The sequence below is a fragment of the Acanthochromis polyacanthus genome, chromosome 16 (assembly GCF_021347895.1).
Source record: "Acanthochromis polyacanthus isolate Apoly-LR-REF ecotype Palm Island chromosome 16, KAUST_Apoly_ChrSc, whole genome shotgun sequence".
NCBI classification, from domain to species: Eukaryota; Metazoa; Chordata; class Actinopteri; family Pomacentridae; genus Acanthochromis; species Acanthochromis polyacanthus.
In genome coordinates, this window is record NC_067128.1 from 30,777,955 (window position 1) to 30,794,123 (window position 16,169).

Consider the following 16,169-nt stretch of genomic DNA (forward strand, 5'->3'; position numbering starts at 1 on the left):
CTGCTTTTTAGCAACAGTTTGCTTTATGAGTCAGAACCTTCAAACTCTTCAAACCAGCCAGCGGTGGTGAACTGCATTGTCATTTGAAATTCCTACAAACAGCACAGTATAGCATCATTCTTGTACCTGCACAGGTTCTTCTTTATCGAGGTTGTCTGGCATAAGGTGGTGCTTGTAGGCACTAAACTTTAGAAGGCTTGGCTACCTTTGGCTGGAGTCTTTAGAACAACTTTGCTGCTGGAAATGCTACTGATCAAAATATCAAATTAAGGGGTGCAAAAGCATGCACTGCACTCCTGTAGAAGTGGGGGAAAAGTCATCAGAACACAAAGAAAGAAATGGGATACATTACTTGCGTTGTACCTTGATCCTCTGGCTTTTCAGTAAAGCAGGAGACAGAACAAATGAACAGCAAATGTGTGTCAGTCACAACCCTCTGCAGGATTTCTTTTAATTTGCAGCTTGCTTGTTTTTCTACATCTCCGGTAGCATTACAGATGCCGGTGCCTCAGCCTCAGGGAAGGTGACAGCTCATCGGGATGACTGACAATTGTGGGGGGCAGAAACCTGACCGACAAAGTGGAAGGAGGGCGGGGTGAACAATGCATTAAGCGCAACAGCTGCAGGCCCAGTGGGCAGAGAGTGACCTGTTTTGGCATTTTAATGTGGACATGGTGGCATCTGATTTAGCAGTAACTTCCCAGAGCATAAATATGTTTATGGTTGCAGACACATGCCCCCCGATGACCATACAACAGTCAGATTACACCTAAACTGTAACCGGTTCCTGCTGCTAAACCATGAAATGCAAGCATAGTTGTAACCAAATACTTATGTATCTATCTACTGAATAGACATTTTACCATAAGCTTTACATTCATATGCAAATTACATTGAAATGCTGAAGTTCCAATCCACTTTCATCACCTTTGTCTTTTATTTTTGTGCCTCTACTTCTTTGATTTGTTCAGATTTACAGCATTCAGCCTCATTGTAAACCAACAGCATCCAAAATAGAAGGAACACTCCGATATCCCATAGCTGCCTCAGGAGATTTTTAGTTTTTATCTTAGTAGCAAAAACAACAAATTTGACCACACAAACATCTTTTACAGATCCAAGTAAGAAATGTGCACAGTTGCAGTGTAACAACACAGTAAAGCCGCTGCTCCCTCACCAACCTCTGCTTCCACCGTCAAGTCCGACTGCAGCACAGACTCCAACTGGAGAATGGTACAAAAAAAGAAAAAAAAAATCCAATATACAGAGACACTGTACACACGCAGTCATATCAGAAATATCACAAAGTCATTCAGACAACACATGAGATATGACAACATGAGTGTGTACACTGGACTAAACTGTCTCATGGGTCAGTTCGGCAGAAACATGCAACACCTGACGATAAAAGCGCGCAACTTCGCGTTGCTCAACAGAAACTTTCTGCACAATGAGCTTTCATTAAATAGGTTCATTATTAGTTTTTCTTATTAAACCCTGCTTATCTGAATCCCGAGAACACTGACCAGCGCATGACAAGAGCACGGAGGAATTCGATCGGCACAACGTGATGCCGAGCATTTGAAAGAAAGTGACTCTGATAACAGTATTTTCATACAAAATGACTGAGAGGACAATCTCATGACAATTTGCGGGCCTTTCTGAAGGTTGTAAGTAACCTATAAGCTTGGTAGACAAAATAAGAGGCTTAGTAACCTGATGAGTATATTTTAAAAATACAGCAAAGCAGTAAACTTTTGCTGTTCCCACCTCAAAATAAAAAGAAGCATGGGTTTGAAAGAAACATGGTAAAAAAAAAAAGGAGTATGCGCAGGTTCTATTTAACTGTGTGTTAATCTTATTATTTTCATTTGGGTTCATAATCAGCTAATTGTTTCTATCGACATCATAGAAAATGGTGAAAACAGCCTAATCCGGGTTTAAAGTTACTAAAATAGTTCATTATAGGCTATAAAGTTCTACACTTGTTACTAAGCTTTTCATTGTGTTTCCCAGTATTAATCAAGAAGTTGTGTTTTTTAAATGACTTGGATTAACTATTGCTTCATCTAAAACCAGGGTGTTGCTCATGTTTCTTCTCCCTTAGTGAGTTTTGCAAGTTATAATTTGTTATTACTGATTTGAAAACCAAATTATCCGCTAAAATATGCATCCTCACTTGTCACCCTGAATGTGTGGTAAATATCACTTATTAGGGAGATAAAGTTTGGTTTATTTGCTGCAACAAAGCAGGGAATGTATCTTCAAAAAATGCAAAAAAAAAAACCCAAAAAAACAAGAACAAGAAAAACCAACCTCAAACCCATCAATTTTGATACTGAAACTAACAAATTGAATGCACAGAGGCTAAACAGGCCTAATTGTCTAGGAAGGTCCCACACATTGCACCAGTTTCCTCCTCAGTAATTTGGCATTGAAAACAAACTATATAACACAGCCATAGTTTTGAAAATGATGAATTTCATAATCTATGCAGCCACATAAGATTTGATATAATTAGCATACAGAATCATTGAGTGACCCCTCAAATATATACTCTGTATAGAAAGTAAATATATTCACATACAACTTTGTCAATAAATCTTTTTTTTCTTAAATCTTAATGAGTCAAAGCATCACATCTATGTATATATATTTATATATATACTGCACCATTCAGTCAGAGAAAGGTAAACTGCATCAGAGGGTAACTAAAATGAGGATGAATTTACAGTAAAAGATTTCATAGTGTAACCACTGGTCATGCCTCGCTCCAGTGTAAAGGCAGAGACCAGTAACGAATCATTTGTGTTTGACCAGCAAAATAAAAAATATAAAACTTTAATTTCATTACATACTTTGAATTTATACAGTGTAATATCAGCCCATGGTCATCACCTTATATCTCTGTAACAGACAACATTGTTGCTCTGCCGTTGTGGCCGACCAGCCATCGTAATCCATCTCTGTACAAAGTGTGAGGCAAAACAGTCCAAAGGTCTTTTTCTTCCTTTTGTTTGGCTCGGACTGTGAAAACAGCTCCGCTTGTCTCACCTGAGTCTGAGCAGTGAGAGCGGAAGGGATGCAAATGGGTGTGCTTCATGCAGAACAAAGGCTCTTAGACCAGCAGGTCTGTCTTGGCGTGGCTGTAGGCCATCAGTCTGGGCAGTGTTTGACAGTGTGACGGTTCTCCATCTGACCTAGACAGTACTCTCCATCACCCAGTCAGCGCTGTCTAACGTCCCCTTGCTGCCGCCCGTGTCCCCTTCTTCCTCGCTCTGCAGCAGCATGCCATTTACAGACAGGCTCCTCTTAGTCCAGATACTGCTGATCCTGCGAGGTTTGCTGCAAAGCTGAGAGACCCCGGCGCCTGTTACGTCTCCCATGTCGAAGGATTGACTCCTCTTTGGCTTGGAGTCCAGAGGCAGCATGAGGAGCCGGCTGAGGCTGGAGTCCAGCGTCCGGCCCAGCAGCGGCTCCCTGTCCGTGTGGGGCTTCGCTGTCACCACCGTAGCGCTGCCCGATGCTCCTGGGTCAAGGCCCTGAGCGCCTCGAAGATCCAGTGAGGTGAAGGCCCCCAGGAGGTGATCCAGGTTGGTCCGGGGCTTGGAGGGAGCGGACCTCCAAATGCTGGCAAGTGTGCTGTTGGGGCTCAACGATCCCCCAGCCATGGAGCCCGAGGACGAGGAGGAGGAGGTGAGGCTGCTCTGAAGGGAGCCGCACTTGAACTCCACAACCTCATCCTTCAGAGTCACTTTGGCTTTGACCTTCGGCTCAGGCTGAGGTTGAGACTGGGGCATGAGGAGTCCGTTTTGCCCGAGTCGGCCCCCGTTGGTCTGGGAGTGCGTGTCGCTGACGCTGGTCAATTTCCCCACAGGAGGCTCAGTGTCTGCAGCTTTGTATCGCACCATGAGGATGACGATGAACACAAGCAGCGTGGCTACGATGATGCCTCCCACCACCAGGATCATGGTGCCTCCCAGCAGCTGGCTGGGCAGAGACTGGCACTGAGGGTAGTCATCCTGGGTGAAGAAATGTGTGCAGCCCACGACGTTGGTGGCCGTGAGCGTGGTGGCCGTGTCATCCCAGGCAGCAAGCACACAGAGATCGTAGCGGGTCCCCGATACCAGATTCGTCACCAAGAAAGCCTTGCTGGAGGCCGGAATCATCCTTAACAAACACAGAAAAGACAGTTTACGGGTTAATTACTCTATCAACATAAAGATGTCTTCCTGTTTAATAGCTTGATGGCTGATGCCACTTTTAAAGACAAAGACGGCTGTGAAAACCTAGAAGGGTCAGACGGTAAATGCTATAAATGATTGAGCCTTCAGCATCTGTACATGGTACACATGTAATTGCAGCCCATGGAGACTGAACTAACTGCTGTGGTAGGTAATGCAAGCTCTATCCACTGTGCAATTTTTCATTAAATGAGAGCCAGGATTTCCATTTGCATTCCCAGGAGTTCCCCTCCACTGCTAAGTCACTGCAGTTGCTGCTTTAACAGACAGCCAACAGTAATTGGCTTTATCTCTCAGAGCCATCTGTCTTGCTGCAGTGAACAGAGAGTCCATTTGATATCATAGCTCTGAACCACTGATAAATAAATAAGTAGAAAATACAGGAAAGGCCAGAGCAACTGGAGAGTGGAGCACATTTTGTTACGGGCCAAACCGAGACCGATCTTGACCTGTGGGAAATGTCAGGTGTCTTTGAGGGAGGATCGGCAACACAAGCGAGTGTGTCGAGTGTTGAAGTTTTAATCTGTAGAGAGCTGCGACACTTCATGCACAGGTGTTGGAGCTCCATCCTGCTTCAACAACCACCATCAAGATGTCGAGCTGTCCCAGAGATAAAGAGCGAGTCTCCAGCTGTCCGAGGCAACCTGCTCTGTGGCCGGTAACAGAGGAGTGGAGGTCATACTTCTGCAGTTACAGACTACTTGTTTAAATAATATGACTCATTAATTTCCAGTGCAACAGATTTCCGAGCTTTCTTGGCACGCAACTGAAAATACCTGTGTAAAAGCACTCGATTACTGGTTATGGTGCAATGCTGGTTTCTGTTTCATATTGCCTTGTTATTTTCTTTTAGTCTTAAAAAAATAAACAACATAAAAATAGGGCAGGGGTGCATTAACTCACTTGGAAGCCCTGGGGACCCTTTAAAATGCTCATTAGGTTGAACACACATGGCAGCTTCATTATATTCTATAGCGCCTTTAAGAAACAACCAGTACTCCTACACAGGCTGTTTACTGTGTGTTTATCAGTTTATGGTAACTTGATCAAACATACATTATTTATGACATATCGATTTTGATACAGTTAAGATTTTCCAGTTGCAGGAGCCACCTTAATGGTCTTTTCAATTTATGGGATTTTTAAAACTGGAGTTTAGTTCATGTGATACAGACCCAGGGGGCAAACCAAAAGATATACTATTAAATTGTACAGCAGTTATAGTCTGGATAATATCCACACTAACAAGCCAAGTCTTTACATTGGACCGTTTCCGTGATGCCATCCGGAATAATTGGAAGTAACACCGGACAATCAGATTCTGGTACATTTAAAGACTGATTCACGAGCATTTCTTGAATATCTGATGGACTTGTTACTAAACAGTTTAGCCGCACAGTTTATTTTGTACTTTGCAGGTGTGCATTGGCAAATAATTTACAATTCCCCAATTCTAACCAAAACCACCATCATTTTTCAGCTCTCGTGCTTTATCCGCCATGTGCAAATGCATATGCTATCCTTGAACATGCTAACATGACAATTTGAGCAACTCAAAGTTAAGGGGGACTCCTCCTGAGGAAAAATGTCAGCCCGGATGCCTAAATTTAACTGATGGGTACCTCTAAGGGTTGTGTCAGTTATGACTGACACCTGTCGGGAGTAAAGGCAGAAGTAGATTGTTCATACGGAGCTACAAACCCACATAGGGACAAGACAGAGTTGGATGGATCAGCAAAGCTTTGACTTTGACATGGGAACCTGCCATTTACATCCTATCTCCTACAACAGTGACTCCATAACTGTTTTAACCCAAACAAACCTTAAACAGGTTCATCAGAGTCGGCACTGATAATAAATGAACTTATTTGCTCAGTTGTGAGGATCTTTTGGGTGTGTAGTGAAGCGTGCAGAGCTTTGCACACCACCATTGAGGCTGTTTGCTAGCTGTGACTGGCCAATTTCTGTCACATCCTCACCAAAAAGGACATTTATCTGACAGGCAACAAAGATCCAGAATCAAAACCATCACAACCTCGCAGTCTCGCTTTGCTCCATCCCAATTAGTCACCAGCGATCAAACAAAAGAAGCTGTTTTTAATAATAATGACAGAAACCTTCTACTTCAACAACTTGCGCCACAGTTCATTACACTATTATAATTGGCTGCCTCTGATTGGGAGTGAAATTTTTTAGCCTTGTGATGCTTCAGCTGTGCGCCGCTTGCCCCTCTGTCTGGGTCTAATTGATTTCAGGTTGTCAGCAGAGACCGGCTAATTCATTGTAATTCATAGGAATAAAGCCCAAGTCCAGACAAACCTATGCCCACGCTTATCACAGCGAGATAAAAGTTTTTTCCCCGCCCCTTCAGGCTGCAAAAGGCAATTTGTCGAGTGGCCTGCTTAGTTCCAGACGATGGCGTGAGGCCATAGCATTAATCAGAGTGAAAGCGGGGACGAGAGAAAAGAAGTGTGGGAGACGAGACGAGGGAGGAGATGGGCTCTCGGGTTTGGCTTCTTTAAGGCTTTGTGAGAGATTTGTCAGTTACAGTTTTAATATTCTACCTATTTTAGCAGCTCAAAGAAAGAGCTGACAAAACAGATAAATCATTACTGCAGGCTGCATCTGCCCTGTCCACAACCATTAAACTATTTCATGGCTCTGGATTTTTCCAGCTGCAAAAAAAAGACACACACCCAAAGACGAACCAAACAAACAGAAAAAAAGAACACAGAAGAATCATTATGCATTGCCTCTATTGATTTCTTGAGGCTTTTTTTCTTCGGACAAGTGCAGACAAGGTCATGTCAAATGTCTGCTGCCCCATTGATTCGTCCTAAACATTGGGGTACCGCCGAGAAATTTGATTATGCTTATACAAGCAAAATCCCTAATGGCCTTTCAGTGCTCCTCACTGTTTGACTGTGCAGATTGTAGAGGATTAAATGAGCCGTGGCATTTTTCGGTGTCTGTTTCTATACCCTTTAATACCTTCTGGTTGCGATAAAACATCCCCTCCATCTAACTGTAATGGATGGATGCATTAGGAAGACGAAGTTGTGCTGAAAATAGCACCACCTTCACCCCGTGGTTTGTGTTACATTTCCACACAGTTGATGCAGCCAGCACTGCGGGAGGCCTTCAGAAGTCTGGCAGTTAGTTCCTGTTAAAGAGAATCATGGCACAGATTGGAGTACATAATGGCTAACATGAGGGGAAATGTTCACTGTTCGTTGAAAATTCAAAAGAAGCTGAAGCAAACTGATTCCTTTTGGTTCTCCAGAAGCAGCAGAAGAAGCTGAAAACACGACTTGAAATTTTAAAGTAGTTTTTCCAAGTTTGCTCGCATAAAGTTGCCCGTTAACAGATCCAGCAGAGGTAATATTGGCAGTACAGCAGCTACATGAGAGAACTAGAAAAGCACTCGGAGAGCGCAAACCTCCGCCATGCCGTTTGTCTCTGTGTGTGTGTGTGTCCGTCTGTGTGTTAACAGCATAACTCAAAAAGTCAAGGACGGATTTTCACCAAATTTTTACAGGATGTCCGGAAGAGCAAGAGTAAGAGGAGAAGCCAATTAAAACTAAATGTAGTTTGTTGGATTGTTTAATGTATAAACCAATAATATAAGTAATTCAAAAGTAATATAACTACAAACTACAGTTGCTACATGACAGGAAGTCTCTGCAGTTCTGTACTGACACCACGGAAAGATGGTGTCTAAAGATATGACGATTAGTTAATTCCTGATCCTCCTATACTCCTCTGATCTGAAGTGATTTTGCAGCTCAAATTTAAGTCCTGCCTAATTTTGCACTGTAAAATACAGATGTCCTAATTTAAAACCCATCACATAAACTTTCTCATTGGAATTTAGATGCCAATTTCAATTTGACATGTTCACCTGATAGACTAAAAACTACAGTTACACTACCTTGATTCAAATTTGTATTTTATTATACTGTAATATTGTGTCCATCCCATTAACTTATAGGGTCACATTAACAGAAACCTTTTCCAACATAATGCAGTCCACTGTGTCACCACCTCCCACTACAACTTTATAATTCACAGTACGTTTCATATTTATTCTCTACATTCGCTTACTTGGCACTTGTTCTTCTGTTTCTATGTTTACGGCGTATTCTGATACATTTGACTGCATTATCTTATGTATAACACATCCTGAGGGCAACAGACCCATCATTCAACGCTTGTGAAGCATAATATGTATATATTTTATATGCAAATGGTGTTTGTTAGCAGATTTTCAACAATATATCTCTTGTATCACCATTTACTCCCATTGCTCCTTATTCACGTTTTTTTCTCAGACCTTTGCTTGAGCTGCTAAACTACACCAAGGAAACTATACATTTGAAAATGACATGATCTAGCCCTTTAACTGCCTTAGTCATGATCAATAATCTACAATATGTTTTCTAATATAGGCCGTGAATCCAATAGGCTTCTCAACACAGTTAATATCCAATAACGGCAGCTTTGGAGCTTTGCTTTCAGTCCTGACATCCTATCTGTAACAGGGGAGCACAGGCGTTAAATCTCATGACGTGACATTCTAGCCATTATGTGGGTCGGCATTACTCTGGAAACATGTCGCAATTTAACTGAAATATCACTGAAAGGCTGCAGTTGACATGTAACTTCCATTACGACAGCCACATAAAGAAGCCTCAGCCTGTTCATGGTCCCATAACTAAGCATGATACGGACAGACAGCAGGAATCTATCACCTATTCATGAGCAGGAATTAGGTGGTGCATCGCTTCGTCTTAGTCAGAGGGAGGTGATGGGATAGTTTGGGTTCGAATTCTGAAGACGTTTTTGCTCCAACAAGCAGATTTTGGGAGGAAAATAAATTCAGCTGGTGACCCACTGCGCTTCTCTGATGAGGTAGCTACACCTCTTCACAACTCTGCAGAACAATGGATGAAACTACACCGGCACCTAGCATGGTCTGACCCACTGGATGTGTATTGTAGGATGGGCCTGCCATTCCCTGTGGATGTCATTTCTATCTGTGTTCTATAGTCTTCAAAATCCCCTTCACTACAGCAAGCAAGCAATTATAACGTCTGAGCAACCTACGTACGAGGCAAAAAGGACAAGTTTGACAAACATTCAGTGGGTCTGCTGCTGTTTTTTGTGAATTATCCATTTTAATAGTCCCCACATGCAAAGTATCCCAACAAAACAATTCCCCCAACACTATTGTGTAGCACCATTGCTGCAACCTTGGATTTTAACTGCCTAGGACAACTGTGGTTGGTTTAAAGATATACAAACAAGTCAGACTGTTTTTCCTGGACTAAAGTAGCATGATAATGGGTGCAGCCAGACCATTCTACAATGCTAACATGGCATTGGAGAATGGCCTGACAATGCAGAACCACATCTAGTGTGACTGCAGGGTCAAGCCAAACCTTGCAGTCTCTGACAGAGAACATAAGATGCGATCCAAAACACACACTATAGCATCTAGAAAATATGTAGTGTATCTATTTTGTATTGCTTTACTGTAACTACTTCGGTATCATTTTGTGTATTTGGAATTACTCAAATACATCAGCTGTTGTACTTGGTTTCATGTTGGTCATAGGAGCAATTCAGTGTTTAGAAGAAGAATTCCGTATCAAGAAATACGGGTTAGAAACTGGAAAGTATAGCGAAGTTGGTCACTGTTGTTATACATAAGATTTGAAATGTAGGGATTGAACTTGTAAGCCATGATTTATTTGGTATATTGAATAATTTCTGTAATTATCTCAAACTAAAGGAATACTTAAACAGGTACTTTTTTTTATATTGACTTTTCTTGACACACTACTTATTGAATGTTCCTTTTATGAAGAACGGCAGCAAGTTTTAGCAAGGATTACCAACATCTTGTCTTTACTCTGAAGTGATTAATTATAATAAAAAAAACAGATGTACGAGCAAAGAAATCCCTTCGTACAGAAGCTGTTTTGGGCGTATGTCTGCTTGATTTTGAATGAACTCTTTTAATGTCTATTAGCATTTCATGAAAACATCAGAGGATCAAAATCAATGGCCAAACTTATCCAAAAACATCTCCTCTTCAAGAATTAATGCTATTTTTTAAAGCACCCTATCTCTAGGTGTGTTGAAAAATGTGTAATCGTATTCCGTTTTGAATAATAATAGTGTCTCATGTGGCTTTTCAAATTTGATCGACCTTTCTCTCCTGGAAAGACACTTTCTTGCATTACTGAGCAAACACCAGTGTCCATATACACAACCCTTGTGGTGCGGCTTCAATATGTGGTCTTAAACAACCACCTCTCGCTGTCCTGCCCTTAATGAAGATGGATGTTTTGACCATCACATTGCAACTATTTGTTACCATGAACTAATAAAACTCACTTAATATCAGCTTGACAGAGTGAGTTCCATTCACTGAATGAAGACCGTGTGCTATTGTTGCAAGCTCCAATGCTGGTAAGTAGACTTTGGAGCTATTCTTCAATTTACCCAAAGATGGTGTGGAAAAATTGTAAATGTTGTCTAATTGAAAGAACCTGTTGAATGTGACAGGTCAGTAATACAGGAAACAAACTGAAAATCTTCAGTAATTGCAATGTGTGTTCAACTCGTCATCTTTAACCCAGTAACACCACATGTGGTTCAAGCAGAATCCTATACATTTGAGATAAACCTAACTCAATTATACTAACTTGTGAAGTTCGCCACTTCTCAACTGGCATTTACTTTTACAGTCTAACTCTGTGTTTTATTCTGATGACTCTAACTTCTATTTGAGTACTTGTTGTAATAAAGTGGCAGAGCTTTTAACTGAGCTCAGGTTTGGTTACCATGTAGCAGCTCAGAATAACCCATTTTTCAGGAATTCAAAAAAAGCCTTTCTTTCTGGCTCATTTTTAAAATGTCTGTTCTGGTTTTGAGTAAGTTCTCTGAACCCTCAGGCCTTCACATTCACCCGTCCTACACTGAACCTTCAGCTCAAGCAACAATATGCCAATCACGGAAACTAGAACAGTGATAACATTGTCCTCCAGCTCCAGCGTTTGAAGAGGGAGTAGCTGACAAGTCTTGTGCACAACAGTGGGACGTGGCTGAAATGATGAAGTTGTTTGGATCCCTTGAATCACAGCAGCTACAGGCCTGTTTCCAAACTTCCATCCTTATCTAAAGTTTGACAGAAAGCAACCTCCACCCAACTTTTCCTGAATTCAACTCAGCTTTTATGAATCAGTCTGAGAAACATTTCAGGCATGATTCAGAGCAATGCATGGCACAGAGAGTGGCCTTCTTAAGGTATGAAATCAGATAAAAGCTCTGTTTTAATCTAATCTCAGTGTAGCTTTCACAAACATAATAATCGATCAGGCAAGATGGAAAGTTGACAGTACAGATGCGTTTATTCGCTTTTATCTGTCTGACACCTTCAGCAGACATTGTCAGTGGGTCTCAATAGAGTTCAGATTACTTTTACAACTCGTAATAAGCCACACAGTCTGTATGGAAAACTTGTTTCACTTTTTTGCTGATCAAATGCGCCAAGAAAACAAAAAACAACTTCGAATCCTCAGCGAGCTGATGGTTCAAAAAGCCTCGCTCTGCATCACTATTTCAATTATTTTCAACTATTACCTCTGCGCTACAGACAAAAGACGCCTGAATAAAACCACAGTGATGGTCTGTGTTTTGGCCACCAGTTAATTACTTCAACTTTGTTTGTAGGAAATCAGATCTGCCTGTCTGGAATATCAAATGGATAAAATTGCTGTTAGACTCAGGAGCCTAACTGGCTGTTTCCACAGACAAGTCTGTCAAAGACATGACTCAAGGGGAAGCTCATACAAAACATTTGATTTTGCATTCGAAAACTGAAAATATTTCCATCGCCCTGCATTCATACAAAACTAAATTCAAAAGAAAATCAATTTAAGCTGCAGGTTATGTTGTTCTTATTGTTCACCTTCCCCCTAATGATTGTTTTGAGAGTCTGTGATTTGTGTTTTCTTGCCAAAAATGCCAGCTGACAGGCCTCCCTTTAAGTTTCCATGGCCATGTGGTTGCACCATCAACTTTAATCAAAGAATCAGATCTAGCTTATCTAACACAGCTGTCAGTATTTTATTAAAAGGGTTTAACCAGTAGAGTCTCATGTCCACAGAAGCTGCAGTTTCGCTTCAACTGTCAGCCATCACAGGGAAAGTAAACCAGGAGTACCTGAACTAGTTCTATCCACCTCAATACTCTGATAGACTCCTACGACATTGATTCAGCTTGGAAGTTTTGCTGTTAATTTTTCATTGCAGTTTCTTGTTGGACCTCTATTGGCAATAGTCTTGCTTAGCAAAACTACTATAATTCAATCAAACTTTATCAGGGCCTTAATGCCAGACAACATGAAGACTGTGTTAAAACGCTGTGGTCAGTTAGTCTTTTTTGAAAGGAGTCACATTTTTGGGCCACTAAAGGTGTTCTACAACTTGGGTGAAAACTTTATGGGTCAAGCACATGGGTGTAGCAAAATGGCTTGCTAGTTTCACATTCATCATAGTGAATTTTGATGTTTCACCTTGAAGTGAGAAGTTGTTATTGAGGGCCTTCAAAAGCCAAAAAGGCACAGCTTTAACGTATGTAGCACTTTTCATACAGGTGAGTGCAGTTCAAAGTGCTTTACAGATGAGCAATCAGCAGATAATAAAACAGTACAAGACAGAATACCAGGAATTATATAAAACAACCTAAAACAGATGAAAAAGAGACTTCCTGAAACTTCCTGAAACAATGTGGCCTTCCTACTCACACTGCTCAGTGATTGGCCACATGTGCAGAGACGTGAAAGCAAGCAGGTTTTCCAACATCTATCTCAAGTTTCTTCACTTTCATTTTTCCCACAGCTACTTCAGTTAACAGCAGGCTGAAACATCACAAATACCTCAGAGAGAGACTGTTCAGAAAGAAACTTGCACATCATGTGTACTATTCATCACTTCAAGACTGCAGTTAAAGACACAAAAGACAGAATTCTTGACATGGGATGAGGACAGCAGTGTATGTAGCTACAGAGAGATTCCACGACAGCAGGGGCTTTTTTCAACCAGCTTTGACTGCAACTATTCAGATCAGAAAAAAAAAAAAACATTTGAAAGTCCTTTTAGAAGTGGTTGAACAAAATGCCACACAGACTAGTTAAGTCCAAGCACACTGTACTGTATATACACAAAGGTAATACTAAAATACTGAGCTGTATCCTTTATCATGCCAACATAATCATCCAAAAGGTGATTTTACAGTGGAATATGCTGCTGTGAGCTGTGCTTTGCAAAAAAAAAAAAAAAAAAGGAAAAAAGCTATATGAGCTATATGAGGTCTGATCAAGAACGGCTGCATTTTCATAAAGCTGGAAAGAGTTATTAAGCAGTCTAAAAGAGTTTCGATACTCATCACTCCGTAGTCACTGACTGTTTAGTCTCTTCCCAGAGTTGGGCTTCCAGCTAACATGAGTCAAAAGGCATAACACAGAATAATCAATGAAGTGAAAAATAAGTCCAGAGTAACAACTAAGGCTTAACCAAAGGGAAAAAAACCCCCACTTCATTCCTGAAGTTTGCCAAAGAGCACCTCGACAGCCAAAACACTACTGGGAAAATGCTTTCTGGATTGATCCTACTGTTGTGGGATGTGTCTTGTTGTCAGGTGTAGCTCAGGCAGCTTAGTGTGTGAATGTGGGTGAGTGAGTGTGTGCGCGTGGCCGAGCCGCGCTGCGGGTGCACGAGCGGAGTGAGCAGGCAGGCGCCCGGGGTGTGTAAGAAAAGACGTAGTTGAGAGAGGACGGAGACGGCGACCGGGGCAGGTAGTGAGCAATGACATGTTGCTGATAACAGTGCAGTACTCAAATAAAAGCCCCTATCTTCGGCAAGACGGCCTCTGTCTTTCTGGTGTATGTGTGTGCCACCGCCGCAACAAGTGTGGAGTCGAGTCTTGGGAGTTAGCCCTGAAGGAAGCTACTTCAGCCCTGGAGAAGACGGTTCTCCCCTGTGCTTCCCGACCATGGTCAGGAAGCAGACAACAGGAAAGGTTAACACTACCAAAGGTGAAGTACTCTGGAAGCAGTATCATGACTGGAGGCAGTTTTGCAGTCTGTAGGCCTGTTAAACTCGCCTTGATTGACATGCATTAACATAACTTTCCAGAATTCAACTAGGCTCTCATGAATCAGTTCTGTAAAACATTTCTGAACAATGTAACAATGCACAGCATGGAGAGTGTCCTTTTAAAGGGATGTAGTCATATTCTCATGGCAGCATTAAAATATTGTTTTAATCTCTCTCGTTAGTGCTTTTATGAACAGCTCACTTGGTCAGGTTTAGTTGTGAACAAAACCTTACATACACTTGTAAAGACAATGTGTATTATAGCAATCTTGGGGATGAAATCATTAAAACACATGCTTCTTTGTCACAAAAAAATCATGCAATTTGGTTTCTTTATACATTCATTGTAGGTCTTCTTTCAAGAAGATTGAAGCCTCCAGCAGGCTTCTGGTTGTATCTGACCACTCTTCTTGACAGAGTTGCTTTAGTTAAACTGAACTGGTTGGCTTACTGACACAGACTTGTTTCTTCATCAAAGCCCACACATTCTCAATGGGGATTATGTCAGGACTTGGGGGAGGCAAGTCAAACACTTTAATCCTAGCCGGATTTATTCATTTCTTTACAACTTTTGATGTGTGTGTAGGGCTACTGTCTTGTTGGAACATCCAACTGCATCCAAGACCCAACATTCTTGCTGATAGTTTATGATTTCCTGAGGGATGTGGAGGTAATCCTCTTTCTTCATTACTCCAAACCTTTCTGGCAAAGCAATAGATCCAGAGCATTATATTACCACCACCATGCTTGACAGTAGGTTTGGTGTTCTTGGGGATAAGGGCTTTATCTCCTTGTCTTTGGGTCTCACCTTCTCTCCTCCAAACGTATTTCTGGTTATTTAGCTTATGTTTTTGTTTTATAGAAGTGGTCAAACATAGAGCTAGAAGATGCCATAAGTTTGTTGACGGCCCCTAAAAGGACCTCATTAAGGTGACAGTGGTATTAGATGCTCTTGTCCCAACAGACTTTGTAATTTTTCCAGAAGACCTATAATGAATCTATGAAAGAACCAGAATGCATAATTGTTTTTGTGATAAAGACTCATGAGTTTCAATGATTCTATCATAGAAAAGTCCAAGTTCTAGGAGTCATTGGAAACTTAAGCCTGCTATGATATGCATGGTCTTTACAAGTGTTATAAGTTTTGTTCCCAACTGTAAGTTCCTGGGTTGACATAAGGACTTTTTGTTTTAACAACTTGCTGACATCATCAGATGAGACTTTAAATTGCCAAGAATTTCAATTTTCAATTATCCTCCAGGACAATATAAGAGGTGTTGCCCAGGTACGTTGAAACTAGGTAACTCAGCATGACAATGACCCTAAACATCTAAGTGAATCCACAACAGAATGACTTCAAAGAATCAAAGTACACATTTTTTAGTTGTCTACACAGAGCTAAGAGCCCAACCCAACAGACATGCTATGGAATGATCTCAAAGAGCCTTTCACAGCAGACCGTTTTCTTCTGAAAAATGGTCCACAATTCCTCCACAACATTATACAGATCTGATCTGCAGTGACTGAAGCCACTTATTTGAGGCAATGTCAGAAGAAGTTTGCCCAGTTATTAAGTGCAAAGGTTCATGTGCTTTTTCCACCAGCACTGTAAATGTTTCATGGGTGCGTTCAATAAAGATTTTAACTATTCATGTGCTCCTTGCTTCAGCACATTGTGTTTGTCTATACTTGTGGCACTGGTGATAAAGATCAGATCACATTTTACGCCCAAATAAGGCTGAAAACGAGGTCACTGAAC

The 16,169-nt window shown here is 41.3% G+C and overlaps 1 protein-coding gene across 2 annotated transcripts in view; it reads right to left on the reverse strand.

Annotated features, from left to right (window-relative positions):
- Positions 1-913: 913 nt before the first annotated feature.
- The window catches only part of lrfn2b (leucine rich repeat and fibronectin type III domain containing 2b), a 183,102-nt gene continuing 167,846 nt past the window's right edge, over positions 914-16,169 (reverse strand). For both annotated transcript variants that reach the window (XM_051960640.1, XM_051960641.1), the window contains one exon: positions 914-4,170. In XM_051960640.1, the coding sequence (XP_051816600.1) occupies positions 3,201-4,170 (970 nt within the window). In that variant the 3' untranslated portion in view covers positions 914-3,200. The remainder of the gene's footprint in view (positions 4,171-16,169) is intronic.